This window comes from Pecten maximus, chromosome 8 (assembly GCF_902652985.1).
Source record: "Pecten maximus chromosome 8, xPecMax1.1, whole genome shotgun sequence".
NCBI lineage: Eukaryota > Metazoa > Mollusca > Bivalvia > Pectinida > Pectinidae > Pecten > Pecten maximus.
Genome location: NC_047022.1, coordinates 31,893,465 through 31,914,549, shown reverse-complemented (window position 1 = coordinate 31,914,549; position 21,085 = coordinate 31,893,465). Strand labels below are relative to the sequence as shown.

Sequence of the window (21,085 nt, the reverse complement as noted above, 5' to 3'; positions counted from 1 at the left end):
TATATAAGCCGGATACGACGTCTAAACTAAATACATATATCAGTGTTATTGGCATAAAAAGGCAACTACAAGATGTTTCAAAACACGTTTATTTTTTCTATTGAAATGATCCAATATCCAATGGTTGAAGTAATAAAAATTGAATTGCTTGATTAGGTGATTTTTTTTTCAGAATTACGTACGATATGTTTTTATTTGGGAAACATTGTATATTAGTATTTAGACACCGTTGAATCCGACTTAAGTAATTTCTACAATGAAAGTCAGGAAAACGTAAACTATAGATAAACAAAATTTGATAATGAGGGAATGAGTTGGGGTATGCTTATTAATTTACAAGTAATATGTAACAAAATTACACTATTGTCATAGAAATTCTTTGTTTCAATTTATGTTTAACTTTGATGCAAATGTACCATGGGCTCGTAAGAGGGTTTGATTTTATAGCGCAGCATCTCTTGGTGAAATACAGGAGTGATGCTCCCACTCATCGGAGGTATGATCCACACCCAGTCCGCCGGACAGCCACCTCGGTTCTTTTGTTCATTCTCCATGAACTTTACGAACGACTCTGAAGCAGCATGATGGTCAGTGATGGTAACACCCTGGGACTGGAATTAGAATATGATACATATGTATACATGCTACAATGTATATTGAGTTCACCCGGAACTAATATTACAGGGACATACAGTCCGCTTACACCTGGAGCTGATAATACTGAAATGCCAGGACAATTACTAGGATAAACAACACGTTTACATCCGGAACTGATAAAACAGGGACAAACAGTACGTTTATACCCGGAACTTATAACACAGGGACATACATTACGTTTACACACGGAACTTATAAAACAGGGACATACATTACGTTTACACACGGAACTTATAACACAGGGACATACATTACGTTTACACACGGAACTTATAACACAGGGACATACATTACGTTTACACGGTATGTTAACACCCGATACTCTGATAATACAGAAATTACGATCATGTTACATACACGACAGATAACGCAAATTATTGTAGAAAAGAACATGCTAACGTTCCTTTTTAAGGCATTATCATGAATAACAAAGACTAAAGGCATTGGTTTGCTAATTAATTATTTACAGGTCAGGGAAATGTATTAGTTTATGTTTCAGATAATTAATCAATAAAAAACACATTTCGCCATCTCCCTGCTTACCTGGAAGCTATGAAGAACAGATATGTTCATCTCCACGAGGGCCCTGTCCTTCCACAGCGAGGAACTCTTACGTATGTCCAGGCCCATTTTGGTCGCAATAACCTATGGACCGAAACATGATTTAGTTAATGCATGTGTTGTTCCTTTGTTCTCTGTATCTCAGTGTAAATTGACTTTATGAAGAGAATAAAGGATAGATATATCATACAGCCATGTTTTCTCCCCCGGAGGTAAGAATTGTACCTGCTGCCCCCATTGCATGATCGTAAAAGGTGACTAAATTTAATCTAGGATATTATCTTTTCTCTTTTTTTCTTCATATCTTTCTTCTTCCTAATGTCTGCTTGACACTGCCTCACTTTTGGCCTTTGGTTGAGATTTCCCCCTTGTGAGGAAGGCTTTGCGCTGCTTTCAAGCCGATTCAATTTCTATTCCTGCTTAGCATTCTGCATTTCTCAAGGAGACAATAACAAACACATACCGCAGCATCTCAAAACACGCACACATAGGATAGGCCGTCCTTAAACGACCAGAGCTGTTGATAGGACGTTCAACAATACTTAACCAAACCAAACCCACAAATGTTGTTATATTTCTGTGCCTCACACAGTAAAATACCCAGGAGGCCTGCATCAAAGCTTTTATAAAACAAAGCATTTCATATTATGGCAGCTGATACTAATGGGACTTATTTATGTTTTTTCATCCAGTCCTTTAGAAGAGAAAAGGAATACATGTATAATTAAATTTTCACCAAAAACAAAATACTACAACATCATATAGTGTAATGTTACCTCAAGCATGTTATATCTTTGAGCATCACAGAAATCCCTTGCTCCGATCTCTGTGCCCATGTACCAGCCATTGAATGGTGCGCCTGTAAACTCCAACCCACCACAGTCAAACAGTAAGGAACTAACGGCAGGCAACCCGTACCATTTCAGACCCATGTCGGCAAACCACGGGAACCTGCGCAGAGTATAATGCCATAATCAAATATATAATTTTTGTAAATTATACATAAAGTCATATGAAAACACGTTTTATTAAGGGGATTTCATATAAAAAACCATTCAAAACAATCAATTTTATTTAATTTCTGATTATATTGATGAGGCCAAACATTTCTCGGATAATAAAAGATCCTAGTAAAACATTGAAGCTTTTAACTTTGAGACATATAGCATAAGGATAGGCTGAGGATAAAAGATATTAGGATTTGATCAATCTGAATATTTCATACTTGGGATGTTTAAGATTAACTTCCATAACAAGGTCCTGAGGAATTTCGAACAACTCTGGGTCGAGTCCATTAGCTTGAAGTACTAAAGGCAGGACGTCAAACATGCCATTTCTGCCCTTCCATCCCATCTTCTGGCACACCTAGCAGACAAAATGCGACTGGTGATAATATAATTCTATATACAGAACGTTTGAATTCTAACACAGTGTTGAACAAAAATTACTTAGCTATATACCGATAAAAACTTCAAAGACATTTGCAGTATGATTTAACACATACTGTTAAACAATAGTATACAATGCCAAGGGAAATGTTAACAATAACACATGTATTCCTTAACGCTACACAAAACCAAAAAACGAAAAGCCGATCCAGAAATATTTTATGAATTAATCGACATAACGTAAAACTAAATGACGACTTAAATCATTTAACTTGTCTCTCATATTTGTACAACCTTTACGTGTAGGTGAAATCAAATTATAAAACATACTATACAGTCATTAACTTTGTGTTCTCATTATAATTGGTTCTAGAATGACAACACGATGGTACACTGTCAATAGTAATAGCTGGATTTAAACATAGCCATAGGCCATTACGGGCCTCAATCTAACTGATTAGATTATGGCATTTCGCTAAATATTTCATCAATAATCCAGGAAAATAATGTCTGTGAGTTAAAAATCGTTTTCTGCGGCAGAACAAGGAAGTCTAGTCGTAACCTAATGACTTGTAGCTGAATAAGTCACAACCAACAAATAAGCAATACTAAGCCACTTGATACAATAAGTTCATTAAGAATTTTACCAAACCGCTTTATTCAAAACACTTATACTCATATCTCGTAGTGCGTGACGTCTACCCAGTTTTGCACCATTTATTCAAACCTTACATACCACTTGTATCTATATCCCTATCTCTGCAAACATAACACCTCGCGATAACACATCTAACGCATTCCCTCACATCCCCACACTATTATTATCCAATCACTACAGCACAAACTGAAACCGGTCAAATGGTACCGGAAATACCTCTGTGAACTCGACGCTTGCTGGATCTCCTATCACAGACCCGTCAGCCTCCTTGTAGCCCGCATACCGGATCAACTGGGAATTCCACACCCGGAAGTCGTGTTTACCGTCTGTCCGGGCCGGGAAAATAGTGATGGCCGATCTAAAGCGTGGAAGAAATTTAATCAATTTCTGAAGAAAAGGGACATCAAATTCTTAAAGACATAATAATAATTCATTTCTGACATTTATCAACAATGGGAGACGTGACCCTTTAACACCATCTCTCTGTAAATGATTAAACGGCTTTAAATAAAAACAACAATGACTAAGAAATTTCATGTTAAACGCGGGAGTAGTACTGCTTTAGCAGCAGTTGAAATGGAGTGTCAAACGGAGAACCTGGTGACTGCGAGATAGATCACGATCTACGTAATATACAGCACTATTTACAATTAATATTGTACTTGAAGGACGGAAATGTCAATATCGATATACAGGTTGGATTTTGTCTGATGTGCAATAAAAAAAAAATAGTATTAAAAAAGCAGTTCATATATTTAGCGACAGCAGAGGCATCTGTTGTCCGAAATGTCTTCAAAACAATGCTGAAATATTGCTATTCGGGTTATTCAGCAAAATTTGATAAAAGAAGGAATATCACTGTTACAAAAGTTCCATAATAAAATAAATACATTTAATCGAAGTCACGTGTTGAATAAGAAATATACAACTAACGTAAGGACAGGGTAATAAGTAACGGAAAGGACCAACACAGATAGTCTAGTAAAGTCAACCAACCAATCAAATGATTTGTGGAGTAAAATTATCCAATCGTCTTGACTGACCTGATATTGCCTTTGTTATTGCCGTATTTGATGTGGTTACAGATAGCCTCAAACATTCCACGTGCCGTTGTTATGTGACGTGCGTCAAATACCTAAAATACCAAACAATATAACCATGCATAATTCTAGTCAATCTAGGAAAAAAAACTTTCTTTAATAATATGTCACTAACAATTAACGTTCATATTGTTTGTATAGTTATATAATTTATCCAGTAATATTTAAGCATTGAACGGCTTTCAGTTGGCATTCATATTAGCGCGCTTCATGTTGAATTTGCCTCTGTCCAGTTGGCATTCATATTGACTATGAATGCCAACTGAAAGCCGTTCAATGCTTATATTTACCATCTCCGATTTTTTATTTGTCGTGCGATTTTTTTTTGAAATTTTCAAATTCAAATTTCAGTTAGCAGTTCATAAGCTGGTGAACTCGCAACTGAATTGGTAGGGTTATATAGTGGCAGTGCCATACAATGGTAAATATACTTCAATGAATTCATTATGCATATTGACCTAGCTGTACTTTATTTCTCTTCATTCGTCGAATGTACTCATAAACTTGGCCCACCTGTAATTTATTCCACTGGATGCGCCCAATACACCTGGCCTCATTCCTCCATGCAGTCTTCGCTCCATATGTTAACTCGTTTGTAGCCAGTTCATATGTGCCCCTTTTCTCTATACTCGACTCCACCTCCTGCCATCGTTTCTGGTGGGCCTCTGTGTTTAATCTGATTTCCAGAACATATTTCAGTATATCAACATGTATAATTTATGGGAGGCAACACAGAAATGTCGCTTTTCATGACAATTTCAACAACGATAATCGTTTACTAAAAGGAGTCGATGGTTGTTTATCGAGCTGTTATTCGCTTTCTTATGGTAAAAAACCTAAAGACTACTGAATAGAAACTTTACAGACAGATTAATAGTATTTGAAAATAACGACTATTACAATTCTCAATGCCTTCACACCTGATGCCTCACTTTTCTCTATGTCTTTAATGCAAAATTTCAGATTTTATCAAGCATTCTTTTATATCTCCGTAAAACCATAAAATGATGATACATGATTTCTCGTCTTTACTTATAATTGCGGGTTAGTTTCGGAATTCTTTTGTTTTAGAAAGCCAAATATCTGTTATTTCTATCATAGCTGCCTATTTTCACCATGAACTTGATCTCATGTCATGCTTTTATAGGCAGATGTAAAATATAAAATATTCATCAACGGGCTGTTTAATGGTCTGTGATTTGCGGGGGTGATGGTTTTCCAGGTATAAATCCAAATTATCTGTGAAATGGCTAGTATCCCGGACTCTGTGAATAATTTAAACACACAAGTCAGAATAAAAAAAAACTACGAGATATAACTAAGATTGAAGTTCATGGTAACAGCCGAATTCGGAATCAGAAGATAGATATATTTCTGTTGTCTCGTGTTTTCTAATAAATCCCTATACGACATCTTGAAAAATTTACAGGCTATTAGAGTTTTCTAACTGAAGTAGTTTTTGGAATCTCAATCCTGTTGTTTCCCGTGTCTCACCAGACACTCATGCAGATACGTCATACGATTAGTGTCACGTGATACAAAAACAAAGAACAGTAAGGTAACGATTTTACTTTTGTATTTACTGTCAGTACGTAAGGATACTGTATTGAATATATAACACGATACATTGTGAGGTAACGAACGGCAATGTCTGTCTGTTGTCACTTTTCCAACTGCTCGGAACGTTATTTCTCCAAATAACACGATTGTGTGGCAATTGGTTTAATCAACATTATTTGTTGACTTAGTTCAGTAACCTTAAACTGTTATTTGTTGTTTTCTGACAACTTGCCCGATGATATGGTTACCGATGACATCACCCGGTGTCATCTCCCTGACACGTTACCATGGAAACTCGCTTAGCTGATTGCAGATTGATTAAATCTCTTTTTAAAAAGTGTACATATTAAACCAAGTATGAAAACGGTGAGTAGCATTAATGATATTTTTGTGTTTAGTTCTTTTTGTGTTTGCTCGAAAGATAGGCTATTATTTTTATTTGCAAAATGAATGCCAAGGAAATGTCATCTTAAAGAAAAGAGACAAATTGTTTAGTAATTCTCTTTGAAATAGGTTTCCTTTTAATTATATACACTAGACAATCGTATCAACTGCTACTGCAGCATGTGTATTAGAAACGCCAGTGACAAGTTTGAGCGCCTCTCTATATATAACATAAACACACTGTATCAAAAAAAAAAAACTAACAATTAAAATTGAATCAAACACATTATAACCATCCTCCAAAATAATTAATTAATTTGATGGTAATTTCCATTTGAATGTTCTTAACTGTTCAATGTCAAATAGTTGATCACGAGATCAAATTCGCTTTGATGACGGAATCCCTGTCCAGTACAGACAAACATGGACAAGATAACACAAACAAAGTAAAACATTAATGAGATTATTGAATTAATAACACAATTCAAAGTAAACCTTTTGATGGACGTGTAGTATTCGTCGATAAATTCCTTTGCCTGCGCCAACAGCTCCTCCTGTGGACGAGGTTCTCCGATGGGTCGACTGGGCGGATGGGTCATTATAGAACCTAAACATCTGGAGTTTCCACATGGTACTGACTGTGGAAAGAAAGGGAAACCTATTACTAATTGTCAACATCTCCACAGTCCTGAAAAAGTTATTTAAATGCAATTTTACTTAAAAATACTATAAAACAGGGACGATAGAAGTAACATTTTGAAGAGAATTGAAATAGAAAGTATGATGCGTCAGTAAACATTTAAGGCTCCAACCAGAAAATGAGAAGATTTATTGAAAACATTCCGATTTCTTCCAGCAGTTATCCCGGCGAATTATATTAAATCGTCGGTGATATTAAGAGACTATGTAATGTAAGGATGTTAGGTTATGTAAGGATGTTAGGTCATGTAAGGTCATGTAAGGTCATGTAAGGATGTTAGGTCATGTAAGGATGTTAGGTCATGTAAGGTCATGTTAGGTCATGTTAGGTCATGTAAGGATGTTAGGTCATGTAAGGATGTTAGGTCATGTAAGGATGTAAGGTCATGTAAGGATGTTAGGTCATGTAAGGTCATGTAAGGATGTTAGGTCATGTAAGGTCATGTAAGGATGTTAGGTCATGTAACGATGTTAGGTCATGTAAGGATGTTAGGTCATGTAAGGATGGGGATATTCAAACCCTATAAACCCTACTCCGTATGTAATTGCATTAACACAAATTCTATTTCATGAACTTCGAGAATTAAAAAAAAATCTTATCATTCCATGTACCATTGATAAAGTGCATGGTTTAAGGTGGTGTATTTGTTTGTTGACAAATGTGATCAGAAAATGTTAAATCCGATTAACATAGCTACCACCAACCAGCCCGTAGTAATGATAACAAACATTTCAGACATAAGACGCGATTTAACAATAATATTAATGAGACGGCGCCTTTGTTGTCTAATACGCCGTAAACATTACCACTTATTGCTCGATTTTAAATATAGGACGCTCAATTTGTTTTCAAGAACGCTTCAAGGCATATCATTTAATGTTCTTCTATTCTAAACTCGTAGTAGGTCAGCTGCATTTGTTATAATTGAAATGTTGACATTGTTTGTTTTGTTGACATAATGGATTGTGTTGTTGATATAATGGACGGTTATACCGGACTGACACAGGGCAATCTGTACTGAAAAACGAGTGACAGGCGACAGAAGTGACTGCAGCTTTAATCAACTGGGACTAAACAAAACGACACTCGGCAGCATAAAGCAGTGGTGACGAGTAAGATTGTAACTCTCATTGGTGTGACGATTCAGGATGGTTAGGACCTTCCCACGGTGACGATCTAGATAACAAAGCCTCTGTACCTGGCCGTAAAGGTGATCAATCTCACAACCACCGCCCGTCCTTTACGAGATAATTCAATTGGTTAGTATTTGCCATTAAAGATTTAAGTATCACACCCATGAGATAAGGGATTATCCTCTTTGTGTGTTTTTATCACCAATACTTGACGAGATATTGTTTTCACAACAATAGTTCTCATTTTGAGACTGTGGCCATAGGCCGAATTAGACCTAAGTTTATATGGCGGGTTTCGTCGATGGAGCAGAAGGCGCTTACTCCTCCGGGGCCCTTGGCCCTATCATCTTAGTACTTTTCCAATGTTTCCATGCAATTTCGCATAATTTTGTTGATATCGTTATATAGATATTGAGTAAGTATTATGGTTTGGTTATTAGGTCGGTATTCTTTATTGTTTTCCATTCCACATACATGTACAGTAACAAAGGGTCAGTATATTGTCTTCTGTGGAATGTACAGATATAATTCAGAATCATGCATCTATCATTAAGCTCATAAACGTAAGGCCATTATTAATTTCATTTATGTTTATTCTGCAAGTCATCATTAAATAAATCCTCTTTGTATAGACACAAAACCGAAAAATAATTTGCCTCATTAGGATTCAAATCATTTCTACGTAAATGTTTTTTCCAAATCATAAAGTGTTGGTGTGTCATAATGTTGGTTTTCAGGCTTGAATGTAAGTTCCTAATTGATGTACCGTCATAAAATGAAATGTGAATAAGTTCTCTCTCCCTTAACCGTATTCAATCAATAATCAATCAACCGTTACTACAAATTATAGAGGCGATGAATAGAAGCTATACACAACTACAACGGTGAATTACTGTCTACACTTGTCCGTCAGCTGATAATTTGTAAATAGACGAGGAAAACATGATTAGTTTATAGAAATGGTCCATAGAAATACATATGTACATAATGAAAAGTAGTTGTGATATTTTTGACCGGAATATTCACTCATCATGTCTGATCTAAGCCATAGTACACGTGTATATATATTGAGTTTCCTATATGGTCAGGGTGACTTACATCCGTCATTTTAAATACCCAAACCATCTTATCAATGTCTATATATCTCAAACACAACCTCAGTCACTCTAACCAACATATTTCTGTGTTGTCTTCCCAAAGTTTAACAGTTGCATTTGGTATTTACTTAAATGAAAACTTATTGAATGTAGAGGTTCACAAGTTCAGCTATTGCCTTATTCCATAATTTTTTTAATGTGACAAACGTTAAATATCAATTAAGACACTAATGGTAGCCCGACAGCTCTGGACTGCCTGGAATCTGGTCGTGCTGCCAGAATGTCCAGACCAGCAGCCCAGTTTTCTTCCTTTACTTCAATAATGTTATTTTCCAAAACCTTTTAACAATAACCCCATACTGTGAGATTTGATATATAATGCCCAGAAAGAACCGGAATACAAGAATTCTTAAACCTTTTCCCAATGCTGGGGTTAGGGTTTGAAAGAACATGCTCCCTGATCCCCCTGTCTGGATGCTTAAGTCAGTCTATGCTGCCTCATTCAACACCTTGCAGGCCAGTGTCAAGGTGACGGAGTTAATGTCTACCCCTGATGTAACGTACCTTTATGATGTGTAGTATATACACAATATCGTTAGTGGTGTTAGAGATAGAAGTCTATAGAGATAGTTTCGCAATTAAAACCGGATTTCAGACTTATAATGGTAATCGAGAGAAAATCGTTGGATGTTAAAATGGATTTTGACTTTATTGCTATTCTACAAAACTATATAGTGATCAAACACCAGAAACCGTGCATTTTACTTCTCCTCGTCGTACATTGCCTTTATTGAACACATACGTATGAAGGATTCAGGAGTATACAGATATCTCTCCCATTTTAGTTTCCATCTCCCCATTGATTTAAATCTTTGTTCAGTGAACAACTCTTTCTTTATTCAATATGTCTTAAAGTGTACCCTGAACGAAAAACGATAATCAAATATGTTATTCTTAGTAACCACCAAAGAAGAATGTCGCAAACCGCATCAAAATCGGTTGGCCGAGTGCCGAGATATCGCACATCGAAGTACGCGATTTGCACCTGTCGGTCGACTGCTAATCAGCGTATCGGTCATGAAGTCAGTCACGCTGATTTGGAACTCTTCAGTCTATGACGTCACAGGTTGAACAGAGTGACTGGTATGGTGGCCAGTAGCATAGAGGACAGTGTGAACAGTATCAGCACAAATATGTTTGAATGCGATCTGGACATGAGATTTGAGGATGTTGAATTTGGCGAATATTGCCGACGAGAAGTCGGAATTCAACAATATAAGTTTGAGTTAAAAAAAAAAAATAACATAGTGAAATTGACTCTGAAAATGACCGCTTGATTAACACAGACTGGTGCAATAATCGGTCAATCACCAATAAATGTATATTAGTTATGTGTTTACCATTTCTTACTCGTTACCAAAGAAAGGAACATAGCATCAACATTTTTAACTAAAATAATGTGCCATTTCATTCGCAAATTAATATTCAAATAAACATACCAACAATACAACAGTTCTGGATGCTCTGGTTTGTGAGAAAAGACGAACACGCGTACAGTAAATTTATGCGTTATATTCTATACAAAACCCGCTTTAGTCATGAAGGACACTTAATTTAGAAAGTAATATATTATAATCATCATGATCTACCGTATACTAAATCTCTCTCCCGTATGAATACCAGTGTATATATGTCTCTGGTATACCGCTAAACAATTACCAGGTGTGAAATTACGGTCCATAAGCTCGTCACACCTGTCACTGCACCACAGGTGTCCGTGATTTCGGGTGTTCTAATCGGCACACGCCGATAATTGCTTGTGAGTTCATGCGTTTGGTTTCTGTGCATTTCAAAGGAGTTCCGAAGACATGCTTTTACAGGTTGTACATAAATTGAGCTTGAATTTTATTAAGAATTGCGTTTATACTATAGGGAATACATTTTCAAGTTGTTGAAATCAAACACATTATTTTTGGAATTCAGTGAGTTTCGTTTTCCATACAAACGAAAAAAATCATATCTCAAAGGTTTGTCTATAGAATAATTAACCTAAATTACTTCATTCATATATATATACCCATGATGTTGAAAATTTACTCTATGAATCTTGTCTGGGAGTTACTGATCTTTCATGGACACGTTTTATCAATTGCGGACAATTACCCAAAAATCACAAATGACGGTATAATTTCTGTTTAGGCTAATAAAAATATCAAAATGATTAGCATTTTTTTCACATCTTCAATGAATTGCATTTTAAACTTGTATTACTAGAAGTATTATAACCGAAATCAATACTGGTACATTTGTATGTAACAAACCTGTCATGCCCCCATAATAAAGGCTATATGATGTAAGTCGTTATAAACGGCCCGTTATTCAAATGTCATACATGTTACAACGAACCGTTAAAATAAAAAATACAAATAAAATATTTTAATATACCTGTTATATACGACCTGTTATAATAGAAAATAAATAAGATGATACACGTTGTATTTGGCCCGATATAATAGAAAATTAGTAAGATGTTACATGTTGTATATGGCTCGTTATGAGAGAAAATTAGTGAGATGCTACATGTTATATATGGCACCGTTTAAAAAGAAAATTATATGTCCCTGGTTTCGGTAGCACTTGCTATTAACTAATTCACAAATATAACTCAGAGAGTTTATTCAGCACTTTCCATTTTTGTTGTCTTATTCGCATTAATTACAGACACGTGTTCACGTTTGTTTCTATATATTTCCTATATGGCGGCTCCGATCGTGTTCAACCTGTGACGTCACAGGTCAAAGGTCACCAAGACGAGGTATTCGGCTTTGGGCTTCAGGTGTGTTTTCGAGAAAAATCACAATAACTCGGTAATGGGTCGGCCGGTTTTGATGCTGTTTTCTGCATTCTTGTTTATTAACCAATACCAATAACATATTTAAATATAATTTTCGTCCAGGGTACACTTAATTCCAATCAATATTATAAAGGTCTGTATATGTTTGCAATATATCAAATTATATATATTTCCAGTTTAATCATGTCACTGTATATCTCTACTCTCTATATTTTCATATTATTTCACATTTTATTTCCATTATTGTTTTACTAAGGTGTTGGCCACATTATTCGGCCTGACAGATATCGCTCTCAGCCACGCCTACAAAATATATTCGAATGGTGTTAATTGCTTTTAAAATGTACTCTCAAGATAGCGATATTTCAACCAAGCATCCGTGTTGGAACATTATTGTTTTGCCATGAATATATATAATTCATAACATAATTGTCAATTAGAGCGTAAAGTGAATTCACGAGGGAAAGGTTTTCTGCCAAAACGTCATGACTAAGCATAAGGTTGGGTCATGAATAAAATTTCCCCCGTTCCCGGTAACCCCCTGGGTATATAGGGATTAATCTGGCCGACCGCAGGCCCCACCACGCATGCCCATTGGAGAGTAAGATATAGCCAAGTCCGGATATGCATTTGAATAGAGTACGAATAATACATATATGATTAAAAGACAAGTTCAATATGTTTAAAAAAGGAATATTATGTTCCAGTGTGTTTTTTTCGACTATTTATACAGATAATTCTATCAAATTGTATAAAATATTAAGGCCACATTTGTGGGAACGGGGTAATACATGGATCAGTCGAACAGTTCTCTCGGGCGTAATATCTGTTGACCAGTTCGATCAGGCGAATACGTCGATTTTACAGAATGGCGATGAGGCAGCATTTAAATGGGACAGTTTCTCCACTTGTTTTGTTTAGTGATGACGGGTGTCTCGCTGTACTACAGATGTGTAATTTGTGTTGCCCCTTGTTTTGTTTAGAGATGACGGGTGTCTAGCTGTACTACAAATGTGTAGTTTGTGTTGCCCCTTGTTTTGTTTAGAGATGACGGATGTCTCGCTGTACTACAGATGTGTAGTTTGTTTTGCCCCTTGTTTTGTTTAGAGATGACGGGTGTCTCGCTGTACTACAGATGGTTAGTTTGTGTTGCCCCCTGTTTTGTTAAGAGATGACAGATGTCTCGCTGTACTACAGATGTGTAGTTTGTGTTGCCCCTTGTTTTGTTTAGAGATGACGGATGTCTCGCTGTACTACAGATGTGTAGTTTGTGTTGCCCCTTGTTTTGTTTAGAGATGACGGGTGTCTAGCTGTACTACAGATGTGTAGTTTGTGTTGCCCCTTGTTTTGTTTAGAGATGACGGATGTCTCGCTGTACTACAGATGTGTAGTTTGTGTTGCCCCTTGTTTTGTTTAGAGATGACGGATGTCTCGCTGTACTACAGATGTGTAGTTTGTGTTGCCCCTTGTTTTGTTTAGAGATGACGGGTGTCTCGCTGTACTACAGATGGTTACTTTTGTGTTGCCCCTTGTTTTGTTTAGAGATGACGGGTGTCTCGCTGTACTACAGATGTGTAGTTTGTGTTGCCCCTTGTTTTGTTTGGAGATGACGGGTGTCTCGCTGTACTACAGATGTGTAGTTTGTGTTGCCCCTGGTTTTGTTTGGAGATGACGGGTGTCTCGCTGTACTACAGATGGTTAGTTTGTGTTGCCCCTTGTTTTGTTTAGAGATGACGGATGTCTCGCTGTACTACAGATGTGTAGATTGTGTTGCCCCTTGTTTTGTTTAGAGATGACGGATGTCTCGCTGTACTACAGATGTGTAGTTTGTGTTGCCCCTTGTTTTGTTTGGAGATGACGGGTGTCTCGCTGTACTACAGATGTGTAGTTTGTGTTGCCCCTGGTTTTGTTTGGAGATGACGGGTGTCTCGCTGTACTACAGATGTGTAGTTTGTGTTGCCCCTTGTTTTGTTTAGAGATGACGGGTGTCTCGCTGTACTACAGATGGTTACTTTTGTGTTGCCCCTTGTTTTGTTTAGAGATGACGGATGTCTCGCTGTACTACAGATGGTTACTTTTGTGTTGCCCCTTGTTTTGTTTAGAGATGACGGGTGTCTCGCTGTACTACAGATGTGTAGTTTGTGTTGCCCCTTGTTTTGTTTAGAGATGACGGGTGTCACGCTGTACTACAGATGTATAGTTTGTGTTGCCCCTTGTTTTGTTTGGAGATGACGGATGTCTCGCTGTACTACAGATGGTTAGTTTGTGTTGCCCCTTGTTTTGTTTAGAGATGACGGGTGTCTCGCTGTACTACAGATGTGTAGTTTGTGTTGCCCCTGGTTTTGTTTGGAGATGACGGGTGTCTCGCTGTACTACAGATGTGTAGTTTGTGTTGCCCCTTGTTTTGTTTAGAGATGACGGGTGTCTCGCTGTACTACAGATGGTTACTTTTGTGTTGCCCCTTGTTTTGTTTAGAGATGACGGATGTCTCGCTGTACTACAGATGGTTACTTTTGTGTTGCCCCTTGTTTTGTTTAGAGATGACGGGTGTCTCGCTGTACTACAGATGTGTAGTTTGTGTTGCCCCTTGTTTTGTTTAGAGATGACGGGTGTCACGCTGTACTACAGATGTATAGTTTGTGTTGCCCCTTGTTTTGTTTGGAGATGACGGATGTCTCGCTGTACTACAGATGGTTAGTTTGTGTTGCCCCTTGTTTTGTTTAGAGATGACGGGTGTCTCGCTGTACTACAGATGGTTAGTTTGTGTTGCCCCTTGTTTTGTTTAGAGATGACGGGTGTCTCGCTGTACTACAGATGTGTAGTTTATGTTGCCTTGGTTTTGTTTGGAGATGACGGGTGTCTCGCTGTACTACAGATGGTTAGTTTGTGTTGCCCCTTGTTTTGTTTAGAGATGATGCTCTCTCGCTGTACTACAGATGTGTAGTTGTGTTGACACTTACATATCTCCGTTACATACACGGTTATTAAATGTGATAATAAGTATGTTGTAGATAAGATCTACTCATATTAGTATATATTACGTAAAACAATGTAATGTGTTTTATATCACCAACTGATGTACTCTAATCCATTATCAAAACAGTCCATGATTTAATATTGTGCGCATATTATGTTGTCATTATCTGTTTATCAGATTAATACTCCCATCGAATGGGATTCACGTTTTCTTTTCAAAACTAAAAATCCGTTCTTGTGGGAAATGCATGAAAGCACACACAAACACACCCTGCACCCACGCATCCTCTCAGGTAAACAAATACATATCTGTACATAATACTTTATGAATATCATTTGTCTCTTCCTTCGTGTAAATTTGTCTTTTCGTCACAATCTGATCACAAACGTATTTTATATATTATTAACAGCTAAAATCTCTTCCACAGCTTGATCTTTTAGCTACATAGTCCTAAGATAATCTACATGTATATTGGAATAAGGTCAAAATACAAGTCAATTGATAATCTATATTGGAATAAGGTCAAAATACATGTGAATTAATTGATAATTTATATTGGAATCAGATCTGGTCAAAATCCATGTGAATTAATTGATAATCTATATTGGAATCAGATCTGGTCAAAATCCATGTGAATTAATTGATAATCTATATTGGAATCAGATCTGGTCAAAATACATGTGAATTGATAATCTATATTGGAATCAGATTTGGTCAAAATACATGTGAATTGATAATCTATATTGAAATCAGATTTGGTCAAAATACATGTGAATTGATAATCTATATTGGAATCAGATTTGGTCAAAATACATGTGAATTGATAATCTATATTGGAATCAGATTTGGTCAAAATACATGTCCACAAATAATCTATATTGGAATCAGATGGGATCAAAATACAATGTTCATTGTAGGAGTAGTTTATTATTTATAATCCAGAAGGTTTGTCGGATTTTGGTTTGTAAATCTGAGTGCTGATCCTCTGTACCCCATGCGTTTTTGCTATTACGAAGCTGGAAAGGTTGTCTGTGTTACTGTACTTCTTTTTTATTATTGATGCCATGATCACAAAGTCGGCCCTCTTTATAGCAATGTGGAACTCGTTCCGGAGAAGGCTTATAAATAAATAACCACAATATACTTCAACTGATTCACTGCAGTAAACAATTAAGTGTTTTAACGTGTTCGTTAACAGGTGCTTGTTTCATCTTTTTTACCAATAGTACGAACAAAATGATGTTTCTGCTGCCGGCGCCAGCCGAACAACAATGCACATGGAACGAACGTAAGATATGTTTATAGTGGTATCTATAAGTAATTATACATAGATCAATTGTAAAGCTGTATGAAATACGTATGTTTAATTGCAATACATTTACTAGCATTTCAGAAAAGGATCACTGACTTAAAGAGGAAGTGAGAACATACAGTACACGAAATCGGTAATGTTTCGCAGTTTAAACTTAGATAATAATATATGGTATCCTGTAAAATACAGTCACTGACACATTCCTTCTTACTATTTCTACAGAGTGTAAACTTCAATGATATATTTGACAATACTATAAGTAAGAGTCAAGGCCAGCAAGCACAATGATACTTCAATACCTGTAAATGTTGGTATCGTAACAGATCGTCACACAATACACCAATCAGCACATACACGTCGGGGAATACCGACATGTTAATGACACCGTAAGTCTGACTCAAAAATCCCGGGGCCAAGATCAAACAGATCAGACCATGATAAAAGGTCAAGCAGAATAGGACCAGGAATTCCGGAAGTGTATTCTGCCTCACTGTCGACACCCGCCATGTATAAGCTAGGTAAAATTCTGGAAAAGGTCACATTATCAAAATAGGAATTAGGATGATGACAACGGAACCTACCGGTATATCAGGAAACATCAAACACGTCCGACTTCATATCATGCAAAAGTTAGTACATCAGGGACGAAAGCGCGTGTCTCTCTCAAAAAGTACATTATCTCTACCAAGCATGAAAACGCTAGTCTAAACATGACATAATCAACATTGGTGTGGTAGGGTCAAACATGAGTTACTGAAGAGACTAAAATATGACTGCTGTCTCTAATAGCATTATTTAATCCTTCCCTTTCTTTGTTCTCTATGCGTGGTTTTATTGTCCATGTGACCAATCGTCTTCGTAAGACCACTGCAGTTGCAGGGACGTGAAGCGCCAATGTCAAGAATGACTTATATATTTAAATGTTGTGTTTGTTTTTACGTCATATTAGCATTGATGAAACGTCCACGCGACAACATGGCAGAAATATCGTCATTTTTCTTTGTCGATAGTTTTAATTTTTTAAGATTTAATTATTATGTAACGATGAGAAGAGGCTTGCTGAAGCATTACGAAGATTATGGCGAACGTCCCTAAGTCCCCTGTAGCTATCCATACTATTATTCCCAGAGTCTCCCTACCAGAGTCAATAAACACTCAAGTCGATGTCATGTGCTGTGTACCTGCTCGGTTGCCAGGGCACTCTTTACCGTAATTTACTTTCAAATCAGATAGGATCTCTATATATAACGCAAATCGCATCAGTTACTGATCACCCTAAATACCAATGTCTCAAGGCTTTCGTCACAGTAAATGTTATCACGAAGATGTGATACAACAAAGGTTGTCGATAACACAACCTTGGATAACAATTCTTACTGATCCAGTCAGGTTACAAATTCTAATAAGACAAGTCAGATTAACAATTCTAACTGAATTCTTACAGGTGTCCGGTTTCCACTTCAGCAGCGAGGTTAACAATTTTTATAACGGACGTCAAGTTTACAATTTCCATAACATCAGTCAAGTTACAATACTAATAAGGCAAGTCAAATTAACAATTCTGACAAGTATCCGGTGTCCACTTCTTAACAGCAGCGAGATTAACAATTCTTATAACACCAGTCAGGTCAACAGTTCTTATAAAACCAGTCAGGTCATCAATTCTTATAACACCAGTCAGGTCAACAATTCTTATAAAACCAGTCAGGTCAACAATTCTTATAACACCAGTCAGGTCAACAACTCTTATAAAACCAGTCAGGTCAACAATTATTATAACACCAGTCAGGTCAACAATTCTTATAACACCAGTCAGGTCAACAATTCTTATAAAACCAGTCAGGTCAACAATTCTTATAACACCAGTCAGGTCAACAATTCTTATAACACCAGTCAGGTCAACAACTCTTATAAAACCAGTCAGGTCAACAATTATTATAACACCAGTCAGGTCAACAATTCTTATAACACCAGTCAGGTCAACAATTCTTATAAAACCAGTCAGGTCAACAATACTTATAAAACCAGTCAGGTCATCAATTCTTATAAAACCAGTCAGGTCAATAATTCTTATAAAACCAGTCAGGTCAACAATACTTATAAAACCAGTCATGTCAACAATTCTTATAAAACCAGTCAGGTCAACAATTCTTATAACACCAGTCAGGTCAACAATTCTTATAACACCAGTCATGTCAACAATTCTTATAAAACCAGTCAGGTCAACAATTCTTATAGCACCGGTCAGGTCAACAATTCTTATAACACCAGTCAGGTCAACAATTCTTATAACACCAGTCAGGTCAACAATTCTTATAACACCAGTCAGGTCAACAATTCTTATAACACTAGTCAGGTCAACAATTCTTATAAAACCAGTCAGGTCAACAATTCTTATAACACCAGTCAGGTCATCAATTCTTATAAAACTAGTCAGGTCAACAATTCTTATAACACCAGTCAGGTCAACAATTATTATAAAACCAGTCAGGTCATCAATTCTTATAACACCAGTCAGGTCATCAATTCTTATAACACCAGTCAGGTCAACAATTATTATAAAACCGGTCAGGTCAACAATTCTTATAACACCAGTCAGGTCAACAATTCTTATAACACCAGTCAGGTCAACAATTCTTATAAAACCGGTCAGGTCAACAATTATTATAACACCAGTCAGGTCAACAATTCTTATAACACCAGTCAGGTCAACAATTCTTATAAAACCAGTCAGGTCAACAATACTTATAACACCAGTCAGGTCAACAAGTCTTATAACACCAGTCAGGTCAACAATTCTTATAAAACCAGTCAGGTCAACAATTCTTATAAAACTAGTCAGGTCAACAATTCTTATAGCACCAGTCAGGTCAACAATTCTTATAACACCAGTCAGGTCAACAATTCTTATAACACCAGTCAGGTCAACAATTCTTATAACACCAGTCAGGTCAACAATGCTTATAAAACTAGTCAGGTCAACAATTCTTATAACACCAGTCAGGTCAACAATTCTTATAAAACCAGTCATGTCAACAATTCTTATAACACCAGTCAGGTAAACAATACTTATAAAACCAGTCAGGTCATCAATTCTTATAACACCAGTCAGGTCAACAATTCTTATAACACTAGTCAGGTCAACAATTCTTATAGCACCAGACAGGTCAACAATTCTTATAAAACCAGTCAGGTCATCAATTCTTATAACACCAGTCAGGTCAACAATACTTATAACACCAGTCAGGTCAACAATTCTTATAACACCAGTCAGGTCAACAATTCTTATAGCACCAGTCAGGTCAACAACTCTTATAAAACCAGTCAGGTCAACAATTCTTATAACACCAGTCAGGTCAACAATTCTTATAACACCAGTCAGGTCAACAATTCTTATAAAACCAGTCAGGTCAACAATTCTTATAACACCAGTCAGGTCAACAATTCTTATAACACCAGTCAGGTCAACAATTCTTATAACACCAGTCAGGTCAACAATTCTTATAAAACTAGTCAGGTCAACAATTCTTATAAAACCAGTCAGGTCAACAATTCTTATAAAACTAGTCAGGTCAACAATTCTTATAAAACTAGTCAGGTCAACAATTCTTATAGCACCAGTCAGGTCAACAATTCTTATAGCACTAGTCATGTCATCAATTCTTATAACACCAGTCAGGTCATCAATTCTTATAACACTAGTCAGGTCAACAATTCTGATAACACCAGTCAGGTCAACAATACTTATAAAACCAGTCAGGTCAACAATTCTTATAAAACCAGTCAGGTCAACAATACTTATAAAACCAGTCATGTCAACAATTCTTATAAAACCAGTCAGGTCAACAATTCTTATAACACCAGTCAGGTCAACAATACTTATAAAACCAGTCAGGTCATCAATTCTTATAAAACCAGTCAGGTCAACAATTCTTATAAAACCAGTCAGGTCAACAATACTTATAAAACCAGTCATGTCAACAATTCTTATAAAACCAGTCAGGTCAACAATTCTTATAACACCAGTCAGATCAACAATTCTTATAAAACCAGTCAGGTCAACAATTCTTATAGCACCGGTCAGGTCAACAATTCTTATAACACCAGTCAGGTCAACAATACTTATAACACCGGTCAGGTCAACAATTCTTATAAAACCAGTCAGGTCAACAATTCTTATAACACTAGTCAGGTCAACAATTCTTATAACACCAGTCAGGTCAACAATTCTTATAAAACCAGTCAGGTCAACAATTCTTATAAAACCAGTCAGGTCAACAATTCTTATAACACCAGTCAGGTCAACAATTCTTATAACACCAGTCAGGTCAACAATTCTTATAAAACCAGTCAGGTCAACAATTCTTATAAAACCAGTCAGGTCAACAATTCTTATAACACCAGTCAGGTCAACAATTCTTATAACACCAGTCAGGTCAACAATTCTTATAAAACCAGTCAGGTCAACAATTCTTATAACACCAGTCAGGTCATCAATTCTTATAACACCAGTCAGGTCAACAATTCTTATAGCACCAGTCAGGTCAACAATTCTTATAAAACCAGTCAGGTCAACAATTATTATAAAACCAGTCAGGTCATCAATTCTTATAACACCAGTCAGGTCATCAATTCTTATAACACCAGTCAGGTCAACAATTATTATAAAACCGGTCAGGTCAACAATTATTATAAAACCTGTCA

The 21,085-nt window shown here is 36.5% G+C and overlaps 1 protein-coding gene across 3 annotated transcripts in view; it reads right to left on the bottom strand.

Moving 5' to 3' along the window:
- Window positions 1-21,085, bottom strand: part of LOC117333205 (nitric oxide synthase, brain-like) — a 203,146-nt gene that overhangs the window by 26,000 nt on the left and 156,061 nt on the right. For all 3 annotated transcript variants that reach the window (XM_033892380.1, XM_033892379.1, XM_033892378.1), the window contains 8 exons: window positions 6,804-6,946; window positions 4,878-5,040; window positions 4,308-4,399; window positions 3,481-3,622; window positions 2,444-2,583; window positions 1,995-2,169; window positions 1,201-1,302; window positions 417-611 (listed from right to left, as the gene is read on the bottom strand). In XM_033892380.1, the coding sequence (XP_033748271.1) occupies window positions 417-611; window positions 1,201-1,302; window positions 1,995-2,169; window positions 2,444-2,583; window positions 3,481-3,622; window positions 4,308-4,399; window positions 4,878-5,040; window positions 6,804-6,946 (1,152 nt within the window). The remainder of the gene's footprint in view (window positions 1-416; window positions 612-1,200; window positions 1,303-1,994; window positions 2,170-2,443; window positions 2,584-3,480; window positions 3,623-4,307; window positions 4,400-4,877; window positions 5,041-6,803; window positions 6,947-21,085) is intronic.